We start from the raw sequence: 19,448 nt of genomic DNA on the forward strand, positions 1-19,448 counted from the left end.
GTTGGCAAATGATGTGTGTATGATACTGGTCTCCAGAGAGTGACTTACTGACTATAACATGAACAGAATCAAATGGATCACCGTAGGATGCATGGGAAGAACAAGGGGGAGAAAAGAAATGAGAATAAAAAAGTGAAGTTCAATGAGAGATAGGTGATAGCAGTGATGGCCATTCTGACAGTCACATCTGAAGAGACAAACACTTGAAATTCAGAAAACGTTAAATGTCTATCAGTCTAACTTTCTGCCTACTCATTCCTTCTCTAAATATTTGAATGTCTACAGTAGGCAAGATACTGTGCCAGGTCCCATGGGGTCTCAGACATTCAAACATGGTTCCCGTTCTCAAGTTTACAAAATAATCCTTCTCTGAGCATCTTTCTAGCCTGACCTGCTGTAACAGAAATGATTCTACAAGTATCTTGTTTCTCAGTGAAGGAATAATACTTGAATGGGTGAAAGCCAGACAAGAAGAAACAGACATGATTTTTAAAGATGGAGTATTACTATGGAAATGGTCCCAAAGTGAAATTTGTGAGGTTTTGTTTAAACCAAAAACTCAAGAAAAGTACTTCTTTGACTTGGTATCAGAAGTTATTGGGTATCCTTTTGGATGCCCTATACTGCTCTTCTCTCTCCTTAATAATGTATTTCTCTTAACATATTTCTGGTTTTTTATCAATAGTATCTAGAAGAGTCTTTCTGAAGTTTTAAATGCACTGTGTCCTGTCTTCCACTTCACGTTTTTCTGAATATACATATCCTGTGCTCTGAGTAGGCTGCAGACTCATCTGCCTCCTTATCTTTGCTCACACTATTCACACTGCCTAAGATAGACTGTGAGCCCTTTGCACACACTGCACACAAGCACACATAGACACTCTTAGAAGTCTTCCTGTCCTTAAACGGTCACAGTCATGTGTTGCTTCCTACCTGAATCCTTGCCTTTCTCTTTGTGTGCAGTGTATTTTGTCTCTTTATGGCATTTGTAACCATCTGCCTTTTGACAGGTTACACATGCCATACTGTGCCTTTTGTGAGCTCCTCAGGAGGTTGACTCATGGTTTGCCTAGTTCATTTTTTACGTGTTACAGTGTCTGGTGCTAATCTTCATTTTCCTCTCATCCTACAGTCCTCATATTCCTGTTTCTAGCCAATTTCTAGGCTTTGATTTATAAGTTGGACATACCCCAAATTTTACACCCTACACCCCCCGTTTCTAACATCATGCATAATGAGCCTGTACGTTAGTTGGGGAGGTCAGTGCAAGACAGAAAACCAGTCCAGTAGGAGTTCCTGGAGCTTGGCCTGGAGGTGGAGAGAGAGGGCAGCAAACTCTCCTGATGGTTCCCTAAGCATTCCAGAAAGCACATCTTTGTAGCTTTTTCCCTCCCATCAGAAGAGTTTCCCTAAATTCTATACTTAGAGACCATCTACTTTAGGCCCACCTTCTATCAGAGATAAACCCCCAACAAAGACAGCCCTGTTATCCACTATTGTAAAGAGCTCAGAAAATTCAAGTACCAGAAAGGCCCACACACTGACATGATCCAGCATTTTCTACACCAGACGTGGGAGCTGTGAGGCTGTGATGACTGGTACCCTTTTGATTACTAAGCTTGGTTGGCTGACCCAGCCACTGGACACCGCCCCTTCCTTACTCTCCACATGAAGCCTTCCTGGAACTCAGCATCTTGTCAGAGAGGGAAGCCAGTCAATGTGCCTTATTGCCTTAGCTCTCCTGCCAAAGCCCCAGATAAGCTCAAAATGTTCATTTGCCCAAATAGGGTCAGGCTGCCAGCTGTTTTGCCCATTTTCCTTGAGCAAGTCCTGATATAAACACACAACTTTAGGGAAGAGGCAAATGAGTGAGAAAATTGCCACCTTCTGGGATAGCTGGAGGAAAATGGAATGATTTATTATTATTCCCTTTTCTTCACCTTCCTTCATGGCCCATAACAAGTCCTACTTTGTCTAGGTTTAAAATGTTTCTTGTAATTCTCCTGAGGCTTTGTGCTCACTAACCTTCATTTATGGCAAGCCCCCACATTACACACCTGTAGATATAGATGTATGGAAAGGGTACGGTTTGTTTCAGTACCTTCACAGACACGTGCAGCCATCCTCACAGTCAATTTTAGATCATTTTCAGCACCTCATAAGGCAACTCCACACCCTTTATAGCCTTCACCCTCCACCTTATCCTCCCTACACCGCCAGCTCTGAGCAGCTGACAGTCTGTTTTCTGCCTCTGTAGATCCCCTCCTCTGGATGCTTTCTTTAAGAATGGAGCACCTGTGTCCTGTGACTGACTGCTCTCACTTGGCTTAAAGCTCTCAAGGTTCATCTCTGCTGCAGCATGTCTCAGCATTTCATTCTGTTTTATGGCCAGAAAGATACTCTGTTGTGTGACTATGATACTCATCAACTGATGGACATTTGGGTTGTGCCCACCTTTTCACTACTCTTAACAAAATAATACTACTATGAATATTTTGCAGCAGTTTTTGTGTGGACATATGTTTTGATTCCCCTTGGGTGTATACCTAGGAATGGAGTTGTTGGATTGATGGTAATTCTATTTTTACACACTTAGACTTTTGCAGTAATCTCTGGACTGGTCTCTGTGTCTGTTTCCCAATCTCTACTCTCTGTGTTGCTATTAGGCTTATATGAGTCTTTCTGAAACATTGTTTTCACCATGTTTTTCTTCTATATAAGATCTGAGACACTCTACCCTTGAAAAATTCACCATCAAATCCTAACTCATTCTTTTAGCTCTGCGTTATCAATGACCTATATACATCTTGCTTACCTAACTGTATTTTCACTTTTTCCAGAATCTAGGTGTGATCCTCTCTACTGCTCAGGCACTCATTATCATCTGAAGACACAATGATTTTTTCCTATGTGTTTTGGTTTATACATTTTCCCTTTATCTTTTCCCCTTCCAAGAATAGTTTCTAATCATTTGTACCTTTTTCTTTTCTCCTCTCTCCTTAACCCTGCCCACCTCCTCCAAGAACACATACAAGCACATGTCCCACTGTGTCTAACAGTGTCCATTTTCATCCCTGTAGGAGATACAGCAGCGGCATGGTCTGGCCAACTCCATTTCTTCCTACCTAATTAAGCCTGTCCAGAGGATTACCAAGTACCAGCTGCTCCTGAAGGTACCTTCCCTCCCCTCTGTGTTACCCTGACCACACTGCCAACCAGGTCCAGGGAATCCTAGCTTTGCCCAGGCATGGGAAAGCTTCTACCTGAAGACCTTTCCTCTGCCTGGAGCAGAACTTCAGAAATGAGCCCACGCTGCCATTGCTGGCTCCAGACTGCGTATTCTATCCCATGAAATTCCACATGCTTATCTTGGGGGAAAGAGGAGAAATGGAAGCAGGGATGGATTGTGATTGTTTTCATATGCACCCACCACTGCACAGCTCTTAGTGACTGCCACCTCAGACAGTGGTGGGTACACAGAGACTCTCCTGTCCTTCCCTTCTGGGCAGATTCCTCCCAGTGGCCCTTGCTTGGTAGGATCCAGGTTCAAGGTCTTAGGGGCAGTGCCAGCATGGGCAGTACCTATCATTGCCTTAATCTCTGTGTTTGTCTAGACTAGGAGATTTTAAAAGTACATACAAAGACACAATGACACTGTATCTGTAGGCTCCTATGTGTTAGGGGTTCTTCTGGAGCCAACCAGGAGATATGTTTTTTCTCCAAACCCTTTTCTTTAAGAGTCAAATCATCAAATTATATAAAATACTATGTGATTTGGGCTGATTCTTCTCAGAGAAGAATACACTAACAGTCTGAAAACATGACATTTCTCAAAGAAAGCCTGGGAAGTTGATATCATAGGCAGTTATATAACTCTGTCTACAGTCACTCTTAATGTGTAAGAGTGGAGTTTTCCCTAAGTTTGGCTCTATCCCTGGTCGCTTCTCAAATGCAAAAAAAGGATAGTGAGAAGCATGTCATAAGTAGTAAAGTTCTAGAGAAACTCTGATGAAATTCAGTTCTATGAGATGCTTGCTGAACCTCACATTTCCTAGCTGCTTCAGTAAACCTGAAAACCAGTCTAGTTTCAAATCTAGATTCTAGTCCCGCCTTTCCTGTCTGTGGGGGCCTACTGACTTAGCACTTGTAGTTCCGTGATGAGAAGAGTGGCGGCAGCAGTGAGCCACTCCCTAACCTCTCTTCTCCCTTCTGGGTTAGGGCCGGGTCCTACATCATCCTTATTCTTCAGCTCCGTCCTTCAAACCTTCACCTTCCTCAACTCCAGGACTTCACTTCCAGGCACTCCAGTCTCCTAACCCTGCAGAAAATGACTTAGAAAATCACCTCAGGGCATCCATGCCTTTGGCCTTTATTGAGGACTAGTGTCAGAAATAACTATGTACAGACCATCACAGTTGTTTGTGTAGAAATTTGAAGATGCCATTCTGTTTTTGAAGTTTCTTATATAAAAACTCACAAAGATTCTGCTAAGATCTCAGAGTAGAGCATGGGTATTCTTTCCTGAAAAACTGGTGTACCAGTCAATCAGTTCAGTCGCTCAGTCGTGTCCAACTCTTTGCGACCCCGTGGACTGCAGCACACCAGGCCTCCCTGTCCATCACCAACCCCCAGAGTTTACTTAAACTCATGTCCATTGAGTCGGTGATGCCATCCAGCCATCTCATCCTCAGTCGTCCCCTTCTCCTCCTGCCCTCAGTCTTTCCCAGCATCAGGGTCTTTCCCAATGAGTCAGTTATTTGCATCACATGGCCAAAGTATTGGAGCTTCAGCATCAGTCCTTCCCATGAACACCCAAGACTGATCTCCTTTAGGATGGACTGGCTGGATCTCCTTGCAGTCCAAGGGACTCTCAAGAGTCTTCTCCAACACCACAGTTCAAAAACATCAGTTCTTTGGTGCTCAGCTTTCTTTCTAGTCCAACTCACACATCCATACATGACTACTGGAAAAACCGTAGCTTTGACTAGATGGACCTTGTTTGGCAAAGTAATGTCTCTGCTCTTTAATCATAAGAACTTGAGGTCCTTCTTTGCCTTTGACTGTCAGACAGTGTCTAGTTTTAAGGTTACTTATAGGAGTTTCTCCTTATCCCAGAGGTGGGGAACAATCTTCTATCTTGGATTCTGAAAAAAACATTTGAGTAAGCATAATGAATGGGCTGTTGGATGGAGCAGGGTTATAGATTTAAATGAAACGTACTGTACTGTTGGGCTTCCCTGGTGGCTCAGTGGTAAAGAATCTGCCTGTCAATGTCGGAGACCCAGGTTTGATCCCTAGGTCGAGAAGATCCCCTGGGGGAAGAAATGACAACCCACTCCATTATTCTTGCCTGAGAAATCCCATGGATAGAGGAACCTGGCGAGCTACAGTCCATGAGGTCGCAAAAGAGTCAGACACGACTTAGCAACTAAATAGCAACAATAACAACTGTATACTTATCCTCTCCTTCCCTAGCCTACATAATGTATGACCTTTCTAAATGATTATTTTTATGCAAGAATTTTTTTTGTGTGGTTTTCAATTTTAAGTATTTCCAAAGCCTTTTCAGGAATTGGTGGGGTTGTGAATTTTTAAAAAATAAAATAAAACTGACTCACGCATCCACACTGCCAGGGTCTCCAGTCAATTAAGCCCCAGTTCTAAGAGAAATATAGGTTTTCACCCCTCCCTGTTAATCCCTAAGGCTGAAGTTCGAGGGTGAATTTTGTGCCTTGGAGACAAGGGAGAGGTGTGGAGGATGGATAGGCTGCCCTGTGTTTTGCTTTAGGCAGGTGGAAGGGTGGGCTCTGGGCTTTCACTCTGTGATTAGATGTTTTAGAAAGAGAGGACTATGCAGGTAACTGAAAAAGAAGACAGTAAAGTAGGGGGAATTTGTTGTAGAAATGTTTTAAAGTTATTTGGGGAAGAAAAGACTTAATAAGATAATTTTGACCTCTTTCCAATGTGCTTGTAGCCAAGTACTTGCTGAGTAAAAGAAAAATAGTTTGCTGAGATTTTACTATAAATAAATAATATGGAATTTATTTTCTCATTAAAGTCAGCTTTATTCCAAGTAAATTGATATTTAATCATCAGTATCCTCTAGAGTTCCTCCCTTTAGGTGTTGCATAAAAGTGAAAGTCAGAGAGCTCAATATTCTCTGTGTAAATCTGCTACAGCTGTCCTTTTCTGTCTAAATTAAATGTGGAGCTTTCTCCACTTCATAACCTATAGCAGAGATCTGAGGAGAACTCATTGGTTTTGCTGGTTGGTTGGTGGACATGCCAAATTGCTTTGGGAGGTTGAAATAATTGGTATTTTCTGTTACAAACTGTAGCATATTTCTTATTTCTCTCTTATGTTTCTGCCTAGAAATTCCTTTGATGATATATGAGAACAGGTTGGAGGGTTAAAATTAGGTAAGGGAAGAGAACTTAAGGTTGGCAGAAGTAAATGCAACTTTCTCAACAACGATACCATTACACTGACAGGAACCAAAGACAGAGCTGAGAAATGATCTTGTCTACCTCCCAAGCATCTGCTCTAGGCAGTTTATCTCTTCCTTGAACACTCAGAGCTCCCTTCTTCCTGTGGGAATGTATCCAAGATAACACAAAGGCTTGGATTTTCGTATCAGATGATCACTAATCAGATATCTTACTTTACTAATAATTTCAAAGATATAGATAATCCAAGACAGAGATAAAACACAGAAGTCCAGGACCACCAAAAGCTCCAAGACCTTTCTTACAACATCAGGATGTGCTGTGATCTTGATTAGCATGCAAAGTTTCTAAATAATGTATGTTGCATCCTATCACTTACCCTGAAGAGAGCCATTTCATCATGAAATGTAATCACTTTTTACTTAGTTGTGTAACTTATTTGATACTTTCCAGGGAGCCATTGATTGTAGGTTTGTTTACCATAAGAAGTCATAGACAGGCCAGACAGATCCTACTAAAAGCACACCATAAATAAGGAGTCTCCTGCTGGCAGGTACCATTAGTTTGTCAGGAGGTCTGTCATTGATGTGTTTATAAGGTTTGGTCTTGTCAACTTTCTTTTTTTCCTGGAAGTGCATCCCCACCCATCCACTCATTCCCTGCCTTCCCCCTCCCCAGAAGGAGAAAGTATGGTTTGTAGATCTGTTGCTTAACTTCTTCCTTTCCAGTGTCAAAGTGAGTAAGATATGATAACCCTGATACGAAAAGCAAAAGCCAGCTTTCCTCTGGTTTGAGTGAAATCATTTTGAATGGTCTTTATGGTTACTAAGATAGTTGGAAATTATCTTTTCTCCGTCAACCAGATATTATATATCTTTTACGGAAAGGGTAAAGACCTAGTCTCCAATGGAGACGTTAAAGAGAGAGCATGGTCCAGGAGGACAGGGGGAAGGCAGGTTGGCCTGGTGAATGGAGTACTGGATTTGGATTCAAGAGACCTGGATTCAAGCCTCTAGATGGCCTCCAATGAGTTCTATAACCCGGGCAAAACCCATGTCCCTCTTGAGCACAGTGTCCTCATTTGACAATCCAGGGACTAGTCCATGATCCTCTTTGTTGGCCCTGGGCCGACTTCTGATCCATATAATCTAAAAATCTTTTAGGACTCTGAAAAGCTATAAACCTATACTTTCCATAATCCTAGTTGTTCCCAGTGTGGAAGAAGTCATTCAGGCGGTAGAGGTGTGTCAATAAAAGTGGTGCTAGAAGTTGGCATGCAGTGATGTATGAGTGCTGTATGTGAGTGATTTGTGATCGCATAGTACTGCACCTCTGTTTGTATGTTTTGCCAGGGGTATTCCCTGACCTTCAGGTTAGTCTAGTGACAGAAATACCCTAGTTGCTCACTTCTGCTGCTGCTGCTAAGTCACTTCAGTCGTGTCCAACTCTGTGCGACCCCATAGACGGCAGCCCATCAGGCTCTGCCATCCCTGGGATTCTCCAGGCAAGAACACTAGAGTGGGTTGCCATTTCCTTCTCCAATGCTCACTTCTAGTGCCAGCCATTTGGAAGTTGGGTTGAGTTAGTTGGATTAGATTGAGCTGAGGAAGCTCAGTCTGGGAAAAGCATGGTGGTTGAATTCTTTGGTGATAACCTCTCCACCCCAGAAGGTACCATTACAGACAGTGAAGCTAGCTTCCCTGGTGGCTCAGACAGTAAAGAATCCGCAAGCATTGTTGGAGACCTGTGTTCAATCCCTGGGTTGGGAAGATATCCTAGAGGAGGGCATGACAACCCACTCCAGTATTCTTTCCCAGAGAATCCCCATGGACAGAGGAGCCTGGTGGACTGTATACAGTCCATGGGATCGCAAAGAGCTGGACAGAACTGAGTGACTAAGCACACAGCACATAATTCCTTGAGGAACTGGTATATAACTGCCTTGAGGGGTTAGGTAGTGGGAGGCTGGGGAAGCTGGGGGGAACTGTTCTAATTGTGTCTGGACCTTTTTCACAGGAACTTTTAACTTGCTGTGAAGAAGGAAAAGGGGAGCTCAAGGATGGCCTGGAAGTGATGCTTAGTGTCCCAAAGAAAGCCAATGACGCCATGCACGTCAGCATGCTGGAAGGTAGCTGTGCTCTCAACCTCCCAGGGGAGCCTCCTCCTTTCCTAAAACTGTGGAACTTGTGTCATGGGAGGGAGGTGGTGTGAAGTCATGCGGAGGGCCAGGCTGGAAGAGAGGAGAAATGGCAAGTTGTTCCATAGGTCCTGGGGAAGTGTGAGAGGAGATCCACAGGGGCCAGCTTAGCTATCACCTGCCTCCAGGTAGCTCCAGGCCTGTGTTGCATCAGATATGTGGACAGCTTGCTGCCTGAGAGGCAGAGTAGGACATGCCATCATCATCCTTACTGTAAAGGTGTGAAAACCCTGACCCATAGCAGTCCTGTTCATCTGCATAGCATCTGCATTGCACTTGTCATCATAATAAGCAGAAATCTTGCACACACACACACACACACTGTCTTTCTCTCTTTTTTATTCTTCTAAAATATATATAACATAAAGTTTACCATCTTAACCATTTTTCACTGTACAATTCAGTGACATGAAGTACATTCATGTCAGCGTGCAACTACCCTCGCCCATTCATAGCAGGTGAGTAAAGTCCAGCCAGATAAAACTGCTGGGACTTTGTCAAAGCTCCTTCAGTCCGTGTTCCCTGGAACCATGTTCTAGGGACCCAGAAACCTGGCAGAATGAGACAATAAAGCACTCCCAACAGCACAAAACACAGCAGATGAGGGCAGAGCAGCTATGGTCAAAACTATTAGATGAGTTAATATTCCGTATCCCAACCTGGGCTGGCAAACAGGTGAGATAAGGGAGGCAAGTCTTCTTTGGTGTATATTGTAACCCTGTGGGGGTATTCCTCTCTTCGGGACCACTTTTCCTTCCCTGCTCCTTACCCCAACACTGCCAAAGGCTTGGTATGGTTTCAGGATATCCTGGCCACTCTTAACACAGGAAGCCCATTTCTTCATGCAGAGGAGCCGTGATTACCTTCTCCAGACAGAGCACTGACTATCTGAATCTGTTCCTGGTATCTCACTTTCTCCACCTCCTGCTCTTCTGTTCACACCTGCTCCCCACCCGCTCCCCTGCATGTCTGCCTCTCTAAGCACCTTCTCCTCCAGCCTGTCCCTGACCTGTATTCTGGATCCAGGTACTTCAGGTATGCTCTATGGACCAGCAGCAGTAGCACCTGAGAACTTATTTAAAAGTGCAAATTCATGGGCTCCACCCGACTCCTACTGAATCCCAGTCTTTTAGGCATTGAAGAATGGGCAGATATATGTATTTTCATAATCAATTCAGGTGATTCTTATACACAATAAAGTTTCAGAACCTCTGTTAAAATGGTACAAATATAAATTGTTGAAGGCTTGTGCACCACATAATACAGGAGGTATCAAAGGGAAGAGTCCTAGGAATGGAGCATAAGGAATGAGGAAATGAAGTGACAACAAATGGAGTGGAGTCAAGGGCACTCAGGCAGGCAGTGTATGTCCTCGGCCCCATTCTGAGCCCCAGGTCAGCGACAGTGGGAGCTGTGGAGGGAGAAGGAGCAATGGCATTTGCCCTTGCAGGCGGTCCCCAGCTGGCAGAGGGCTGGGGGAGACTGCTCTGGAGCTCTGCAGGAGATTCCACAGATATTGGTTCGGTAGAGGAGAGTGGGGCAGAAAAGGGGTCTGATCCCAGGGCCGTAGAGCTGTCCTCTTAGGTGTGCAGGAGCCACAGGACCAGCCTGAGAGAAAAGTGCTGTGGGAGCTGAGGGGTCACTGTCAGGAAGCCTGCCTCCAAGGGGGGGCCGGAGCAAGGTGCCCACGTGTGGTGGAGAAACCACACAGACTGGAAACGGGTGTTTTTCAGGGTTCGACGAGAACCTGGACGTGCAGGGGGAGCTGATTTTACAAGATGCCTTTCAAGTGTGGGACCCCAAGTCGCTGATCCGGAAGGGGCGGGAGCGACACCTATTCCTCTTTGAGATCTCCTTGGTTTTCAGCAAGGAGATCAAAGACTCTTCAGGACACACGAAATATGTTTACAAGAACAAGCTACTGGTAAGTGGGGCAGGTGGGGTCAGACGAGACTCCCCATTTGCTAGCTCCCGTGGGCAGGAAGGGATCTTGAACACTCTGCTCGTCTCTCCCTTGGTGCCACACCAACACCATCCTGGACAAGTGAAAGGCATCCTAGTTGGAAAGTGCCCCCTCAGCCCACTTCCACATCTTAGAGTTCACCTTTCTTCTTCCTGTTGTCTTGGGCGCCTCCCTCTTCACCCTCCCTCCCTGCTACCTGCTCATCAGGCACTGCCTTTAGGTCCTTTCATCCTGGGTAGAAGAACAGAACATCTGGTCTGTTTAAGTTTGATTGACAGAGCCCCTCCCTCGGTCCTCTCCTCTCTGTTGCCTTTCCCTTCCCACCCCAGCCCTAAGTCTCCCCACCGCCCTCCCCTTCCCCGCCTCTCACAGGCATTTCCTGTCTACAGACCTCAGAGCTGGGTGTGACCGAACACGTAGAGGGCGATCCCTGCAAATTTGCCTTGTGGTCTGGGCGCACCCCATCCTCAGACAATAAAACAGTGCTGAAAGTAAGTATTGCTCTCTGCTGGGCACAAGACCAGGGTTGGGGGTAACCAAAGGGGGCTTAGAGGGATGTGGGCAGGATACGCCTAAAAGCTGGGGCCTCTGAGCTTCCCTCAGGAGGGTAGCCCACATGGGTGTTCAGACACAAATTCTATCATGAAAGTAGCCTGAAATCTCAAAGACTGCTGGTCTGTAAGTCCAGGCACTTGTTGGAGCATGGAGGGAGGAAAGCAGGGAATGGCCTTAGTGGGGCCCACTTAAATATGTTCTGTCCATATGGCCACTTCAAGTGGCAAGGATGACAACTGACCTTTGGCAAAAGTCACCTTGTTTTGCTCTGCAGTCATTCAACGTTTCTTTCCTGAACACCTTCCGCATACAAGGTATTCTGCTCAGTGGAGGATGACTGTGTGTGAGATATAGACCCTTACATTCTAGAAACTCTAGTGAATCGTACGAGCATGGGAACTATGCCGATTGAAAGGAGTGTTGAGAAGGGTCCTTAAGGAGTCCCCTTAGCTCCCCAGAGTACACATACCCGGGGAACTGAGTCAGCACTTGTGGTCGTGCTAGTGAAACTGAGGACAGATCCTGCACATGGTGTACCTAGCAGTTGTGTGCTTCTCAGGGAAGTGCCCATCACCAAGGAAGAAATGGGTCAGCCCTGACCAAGATTCGCACTTGTGCGCTCTGAATTGTCAGCATAGCTGCTGCCTGACATGAGGAAGAAGTTCCTGAACAGACTTCCATGAAGACAAATGGGATATTCACGGAGTGATAGCAGTGCCTTCAATTAACAGGTTTACTAGGCTAAAAACCTGGGACTGACTCAATCAGTACAAGCCTATGTAGTCATATGGGTGTTGGACTTATATCCAGGTTAGAGATAAGTATATCCAAGTTAGACCAGTATATCCAAGTCTATATATCCATTTAGTAAATGGCTGCTACCTCCAAACACCCCGTTGTTGTTCCTCCTGTATTCTCCAGACCTCCCCAGAATCCAGTAACTGAAGTGTTAATCCTTGGTCCAGCAGGGGCAGATATCACTGTTGGTCAGTGCCTCCAAAGTTATTAAATACTTTGAAAATGACCCTGTAGAAGTTTGCATTGAGTCTTGAGGTCAGAGCCCTGTTCAAGGAGTTGGAAAAGCATGTCCGTGGGATTGAAGTCACAAGTATAAAACCAGAGAAATAAACCCCTCCAACATTTGGTATCCTTGACCAATGATGGATTAAGCCTGCAAGAGAAGGGTTGAGAACTATTTCAGTGGATTGAAGGGAAATGAGGTTCTTACTGTCTCTCCCTGTGGCACTCCAGGCCTCCAACATAGAAACCAAGCAGGAGTGGATCAAGAACATTCGAGAGGTGATTCAAGAAAGGATCATTCACCTGAAAGGAGCTTTGAAGGAGCCAATTCAGCTCCCCAAAACACCAGCCAAACAGAGGAACAATAGTAAGAGGTAACCAGGGTCTCTGTCCCTAGCAGAGCCTCACAGGCTTCAGGGAGCGGGGGTGGGGTGAACCTTTGCTTCTGTGGGGGTGGTGCACCCCTCTCTGTGACACCCCACTGAATTCTACCCAAGAGGAGTCACCTCCTCTTAAGCACCTCACCCATCACTGTCAGTTATACTCAGCAGAGCTTCAGTGAGCACCTGAGTGTGTTTGGTGCCCCAGGAATATAAAAGGGAGTCCATTCCCTCAAGAACCATCTGACAGGCATGTCTCACACACGGGATAATTAAACAAGAAGCCAGGACCACCGGTAGGGACAGGAAGCGCTGCAGGCATCAAGGAGAGAGGACTTGTGATGGGCACTAGAGTGAAGTGTATGGGGAAGGCTTTGGGAGGGAGGTGGCTGAGGGGAGGGCTCTCTGGACTGGCTAGACAGCCGAAGGACTGTGACAGGCAGGGCTGTGTGTCACTGCAGCACTTCCTCTACAGCCCAGCCCTACCACGTCCTCACCTCCTTTCATTTGAGGTAAGCATTGTGACTGGGCAGAAGATGACTTTGTTTTAATATCTTCATCTCTCTGGGTCCTTCTGAATCCCAGTTTTCCCTATACCAATGGGTGACTGCTCAAGTCTCCTTGTGACAGTCACCTACAATGACTCTTTGGAGGTCACTTTAAAAGAAAGCTTAGAAAAACTTCATGTCAGTTTTGGAAAACTTGAAAAAAAACTAAAAACAGAGCTCTGAAGGTTATGGATGTTGGTGATAACAGGCTGTCCTCTCCTCTCCTATTCTTGAATGGAATAAATTCAGATTTAATTGACCCTTTGGTACCAGCCAGCATACACAGGCCAGGGAGCCACCAAGAGAGGTGGTAGTGAAAAGAAGGGTGTGGCTAAGGTAGAGAGAGATTCCCCCAGGGGCAGGAGCCCCAGGACATGCATGGCCAGGATAAGGCCCCTTCTAGGTGCTGAAAGAACAGTTATGACTGTGGTGGGGAGGGGTTATTTTGATTTCAGTTACCTGTGTCAGAGTAAGGGGCACAATTAGTTTAGTACTAGAGACAGATCCTTCTGTAGCAGGTCCTTACTTCAATAAAAAAGAGAGAATGAAAAACAGTTATAAGGAACTGAAGGTCTAGGACCTTGATGGGAAAGGATATTCAGGCGAGGCTGTGCAGGGTTACTCTGTGAAAGAGCTCCTTTCTCCTCTAGTAGGAGAATTCGGTCATTTCTAGAACCTGGGATGGACATACCTTGGAAATGCCTCTGATCTTTCCTTGGTCGTCGTCAGGTAATGAGAGAGTGAGAAACCTTGGTGGACTCTGCAGAGAACAGCCAGGCATTGTGTTATTTCAATAGCTTGGCTCCCTGTATACGGGGACAGAGTTCATAGAGGAATGGGTTGGCTTGGGGAATACTATCTACCCTCCTGGCTAGGTTCTCCCCCGCCCCCAGAACTAGCTTCATCTGGAGTGCACCAGAAAGTCCTGCAATGGGCCAGAATAGTAGGAAGTGGAAAGTACAGCCAGCTCGGAACTATCTACAAATGGGGGGGAGCAGTGTTCCAGATATCTAAAATAACAGATGATCTAAATGTCCTTTATTTTTGGTTTTGAAATGCATCACATAATTTTTTTTACAGCAGATTTTCCTTCCTACGAACGTGTGGCTTATATTATTAAAATAACTTGGCATTTCCCAAGCCCACAGTGGTGGTGAGAGAACAGTCGACTTAGAATTATTCTGAGTGGGAGAAACTTTTTATGATTAGCACTCTCTGTGTATGTACATATGCATCACATGTATGCACACATGCACACACATGTCCATGTACTCCCACACTCTAGATTGTAATTGTGTAGACTTTGATGAGACAGCTTCAATGAATGTTGCCCATGGAGTAACACTCTCGGGCAGTGAGTTCCCGTTTCCCCTAAGGCCATATTTTTCCAAAGTAATAGCAGGGGTATGACTTTCACGTAGACTCCCGTAGGAAGTGCTGTCATTTCCTGTGCTGATTTATCCAACCCGTGGCCCACACCTCCAGTTTTTCCTGACATGGACCCTTTGGCTTTCACCAGTTGCCAGACATCTTAGTCCCCCCTTGGCCCAGCCTTTGTGTTCAGTATAGGGTTGGGACCCACTTGTAAAGCAGGAGAGTTGAGGGAGCATGTGAATGAAATAGCTGTATGGTCTAGGAGCCTAGAAAGGGGTCTAAAGGCCAGGAGTACACTCGGGAGACTGTCCTGTCAGACCCTCAGGAGCACAGCTGGCTCCAGAGCTGCTGCAGAATCTGTGACTGTCCTCTTATCTTTGAGAAGATGCCTTGGCTTTCTGTGTTAATAAGAAGTCATCATAAATAAGCATGCAATCAATAAGACCCACCAAAATGAAGGCAATAAACTCTTCCTCCAGACGCAGGAGTTGAGGGTCCAACATAAGGACCTTCCGAAGGATCATCTCTCCTGAAGAAAATATCCCACCCAATTTTCTTGAGCAAGAGAAGCACAGGTCAAAAAGATTCTTCTCAGTTCTGTTCTCTCTATAAGCTAGCTATAAACCACCCCCATCCTGTTTCAGCATGCATAAAATCTATTTGAATGCCCTGAACTCTGGGATTGTTGCAGATGACCCAGACAGTTGGAGAGAAGCCTAGGTTCTAAGCAGTATGTGCTTCTTCCTACTGCCAATTATAGACCCATGCCTAGTGAAAATAAATAAATAGCTGCCCCCTCTGTACCATGGGCCAGAAGAGTTATGGAGAGTCATTTTGTGTTCAGTTATCAACATAGTGATTATGTATTTGCTAAGCGCAAGAAGTGACATCATTGAAAATCACATGGGACTGCTTCCTTTAGTGGGATAATTTTAGACAAATCCCTGCTAAAAAGTGCTAAGGCTCTGCTCTGCCAGACCAGCTGGAAATCCTTGTGTGCTCTAAACCCACAGTTGTTCCCCCCACCCCCACCCCTGTTGTTTCTCTCTTCTTCCTGCAGGGATGGAGTGGAGGATGTTGACAGCCAGGGGGATGGGAGCAGCCAGCCAGACACCATCTCCATTGCCTCTAGGACCTCCCAGAACACAGTGGACAGTGACAAGGTAGGACAGCGCCCCAACCTTCCTTCCCCCAAGACTTCTTATTGGCTTAACCATTCCTGGAGAGTTACCCATAGAGGAATTTCTCCCAAGGTGGAGCCTGACCTCAGTAGCCAGTGGTCTTTGTGACGGCCAAAGGGGAAAGGGCTGGAGGGCTGGAGGAGATATGTTACAGTGTGGAGATTTTGTCTGAGGGAACAGAATATTGAGGGGGCCAGCCAGACCTCTCATGTCATCAAGGTTTAGTAGTACTGGTGAGAGTGAAAAGCGAGTCTGGGTTTCCTCTCCTGAAATGCCCCAGTGGCACTTATTAGGCTGTGCTTTCTGGAAGGCTGGAACTCAGGAAGCTGAGACTGAGATAGTTTCCAGAGACCTTAGTGGCTGTGACTGGCTCATCCCGAAGTTAGACCAAGACCAGTGACTTTGGAAATGGCCACAGAGATGCCAGTTGGAAAGGGCCTCCTGTCCGAAGGCGTTCTGGTGAAAATTATGCCCTTCTCTGGCCAGAGTACTGGGGTTCAGTTCCTGAGGGGCAGAGGACCAGGAAGTGATGTTTGAAGCAATGTGGAGGGATGTAGTTGTCTCAGAAGAAAACCTGGTCACTTGCTCTCTTACATTTTGGAGCAAGTAAGTAAAAGGAGCTCTGATGAGGAGCCAAAGAAAGGAGAATGTAGCAGAGACTCAGTGTTTGCTCAAGCCACGGGAGGAGTTCAGTGGTCTGAGTGTGCATCAGGAGCAGGGGACGGCTCTGCCTCTGGCCCTCCTCTCATCTGTTTACCTCAAGGTCAGAAGAGTATGAGATGGTCCTTTTCTGAATGCTAGGGATTTTATTAATAAAGGTAGGGGTTTTCAAAGGCCAACTGACCCTAGTTTCTAGACTGGTATTTTGGCCTTAGTCCTCCAGCCTCAGGCAACATGCTTTGTCCAGACTTCATTTTAGTTTTTTAAGTTAGGGGGCATTTTTTTTTTTTTAAGATAATCTGCATTCATTAGGATTTTTCCAAAAAAAATTTTTTTTCTTACTGGAAACTTCCTAAGATCATGGTGCAAAATCATACTCTAGACTAGTGTTCAAGGACATGCAGGGTAATCAATTCTATTTGACATCCTGCTTTCATTTTTGACTATCAGAGTAGATGCAAAATTGGATTTTTCTACTTGTTAAACATACAAAGAAAACTATTTCTGTACTTCTCCTCTGATTGGTTGTTTAGAAATAGTCCTATGAATGAAAGTGTTTCTTTTTAAGCAGTCAGTGGGTGGTAAGTGAAGCTCACGTCTCCTGTGTTCAGATGTAGTAGCCTATTAGTTCCATGGTCTTGGTCCGGGGGATGCCTTCCTTCCGGCTGCTACTTTGTCTTCCCCATGGCGCTTAGATACCTTGGCCAGAGACAGTTGTCTTAGGAAGCCTCAACTCCAGCCTTGCCTTGTCTTCTAGCAGGGTGATTGCAGTTAGAGTAGACCACTTCTGACAGCAGCCATTTCTTTATTAATGAGGAACCCTGGTACTTATACGTTATTCACAAGTGAGGAAACTGATGGCAGAAAGTCTGAGTGACTCATCTAAGAAAATCCTAGCCGTGAGTAGAAAAGTGGAAACCAGAACACCATGTCTCCCTGATTCACTGTCATGTTTTTCCCTCACTCTAAAAGTCAAAGCTTTGAGCTCCCAGTGCTAAGGTGAACTCAGCTAGTAGGTCCTTCTGCACATTGCACAAAGCTTCCAGTCACATACTCGTGAAAAAGCACCCACCACATGCCAAGCTCTGTGCTGGATACTGTAGAGACGTGAACTCTTTGTTGAGTGTGAATCCTTATTTGTGTAATTTTCGTTTCATGTATGTCTCTATAGCAGACTCTTAAGGCCTGATGAGGGCAGGGGTTATGTCTGTCTGTTTCACGGCTGTCGCCTCAGAACATAGCACACAGGGATGCTCAGGAAGTACTTGGGGAATGAACAGAGCAGACAGGGAACTCTAGCATGAGGAGAAGCTAAAACAGGTGGTCTGAAAGCAGCCAAACATACAAATAGTGTATTTATAAATATGCTATAGAAACCTAGAAGTTTCCTTAGTTCAAGCAAAAAGCTTTGGTCAGCTGGAGGACTGGTCAATTCCCAATTATCTTCTCAGCCTTTGTGAAATATGAGCAGTAGGTTGGAAGATGAAGAGAGATTCTGTGTTCCGACATGAAACCTGGAAAATCACTTAGAAACAGTCAAATAAAGGGAGGGCCTGTCTGCGACCATGCACCGTAATTAGAATGTTCTTACTCTTCTAACACTAAGCAGTGAGATTGGGACAGCCATGTGTCCCCTTTGACCTGCACTGCCCTTCATCAGATAAACTATTTATTGGTATCTTTGAATTTATAGATGTTATAAACAGTGTTAAATTTTCCCCCTAACTATACCACAAGACCTAGAAACTAGTCTTCATTGGTTTCCAAGGAGTCAGCTGAATAGACTCTGAAGAAGAGAAAGAGAAAACAGGTTAATTCAGGTCGGCTGAGTTATATTCAACAGGAGGGCAGACAAGGTGACTGTGGGGAAGGGATGGGGCAGAGATACGTCACAGAGATCAGGGTTATTTTAACGGTGAGTTTCTGGAAAAGCCCCAGCCTTTACCTTCTAATCCAGAGGAATGAGAATAGTAGAACTGTGGGCTGGGTAGATGGTAAACATAACCGTCAAGGGTCCAGGACGGATGGCCTTCAGGAACTGTGGGGCCCTGAGACACTTCTGCAGTCACTTTATGTGTCCGTTGTGTGTTGGGTAGGGTGGAAGGAGTTTGGACACACCTGGGTTCAAATCCCAGCTCTGGCACTTGCCCTTTGTGTCACGTTGCATGAGTTATTGCACCTTAATCTCCCAATCTATAAAACAAAGATAATACGCATCTCACTGAGTCTTTGGGAAGGTTAAGTAAAATATATTTAGTTGTTACCTATTAGACACTCAGTAAAGGTTGACTTTCTATCTTTATTAGAAAGGAAATAGAAATCTAGATGCTGTGAATAAGAGTACCTGACTATTTAGCAGATTAAAGATCTTTGGAAGTTCTTGAATAGAGTTCTGCCCTCCAGGTTCATGGCTCATTAAATGTCAAAAAGTTTTTTCTATATTAGACCTAAAGACATAGTTTAGGTCAGTTTGCTTGTCTATAAATAGGACAACTTTACTCCACTTTCCATTTGCTAGGCCTTAGAATCGAAATGTAGCTGTTTGTTGTTAGCACTGGCTCTTGGTTTATTTTGTTATCTAATGGGTTATGATCCATTATTCTCAGGTATTTCATTTTAATCCTCAAATTGTGTCACCTTTGGCCAGTGGTAACCCCCAAAGCTTTAGATATTTGAAGACAGTTGTCTTTTCTATTCATCTTGTTTTTCAGAAGTTCTCAGTTTCTCCAGCTATTCTTTATATTAATATATTTTCAGACCTTTGCATATCCTGGTTGCCTTCCTCAGATTTACTCTAGTATATAATGATCTATATAAAATGGGGCCTCCAGAGTGACATATAGTACGTTAGATGTGAACTCACTGATGCAAATTCAGTTTCTTGTTCTAGAGCGACTGTGCCTGCCCTCCTCCTTGTATAGGTAGGATGTACAATGCTGACTCATGGAATCTCCTTGCCTGTTTTTGTGGCCTGCTCTTAGTTGGGCAGGTGACTTAGTAACCTGAGTGTTGGACTATTTAATATCTATTAGATGTTCTCTTGTTTAATCCCATCCATATTCCAGCATGTTTTGAATATAGAATTATTCTGTCCAGTGTATCAGATGCATTCCCCAGCATTATT

General features: G+C 44.9%; 1 protein-coding gene across 16 annotated transcripts in view; it reads left to right on the plus strand.

Annotated features, from left to right (window-relative positions):
* KALRN (kalirin RhoGEF kinase) overlaps nt 1-19,448 on the plus strand; it is a 671,338-nt gene that overhangs the window by 461,253 nt on the left and 190,637 nt on the right. For all 16 annotated transcript variants that reach the window (XM_088837656.1, XM_055396730.2, XM_088837661.1 and 13 more), the window contains exons 28-33: nt 3,081-3,173; nt 8,463-8,574; nt 10,377-10,567; nt 10,996-11,097; nt 12,413-12,555; nt 15,544-15,646. In XM_088837656.1, the coding sequence (XP_088693782.1) occupies nt 3,081-3,173; nt 8,463-8,574; nt 10,377-10,567; nt 10,996-11,097; nt 12,413-12,555; nt 15,544-15,646 (744 nt within the window). The remainder of the gene's footprint in view (nt 1-3,080; nt 3,174-8,462; nt 8,575-10,376; nt 10,568-10,995; nt 11,098-12,412; nt 12,556-15,543; nt 15,647-19,448) is intronic.

Source organism: Moschus berezovskii, chromosome 1 (genome assembly GCF_049115385.1).
Source record: "Moschus berezovskii isolate FMDL1 chromosome 1, NW_MosBer_1.0, whole genome shotgun sequence".
In the NCBI taxonomy this organism is placed as follows: domain Eukaryota; kingdom Metazoa; phylum Chordata; class Mammalia; order Artiodactyla; family Moschidae; genus Moschus; species Moschus berezovskii.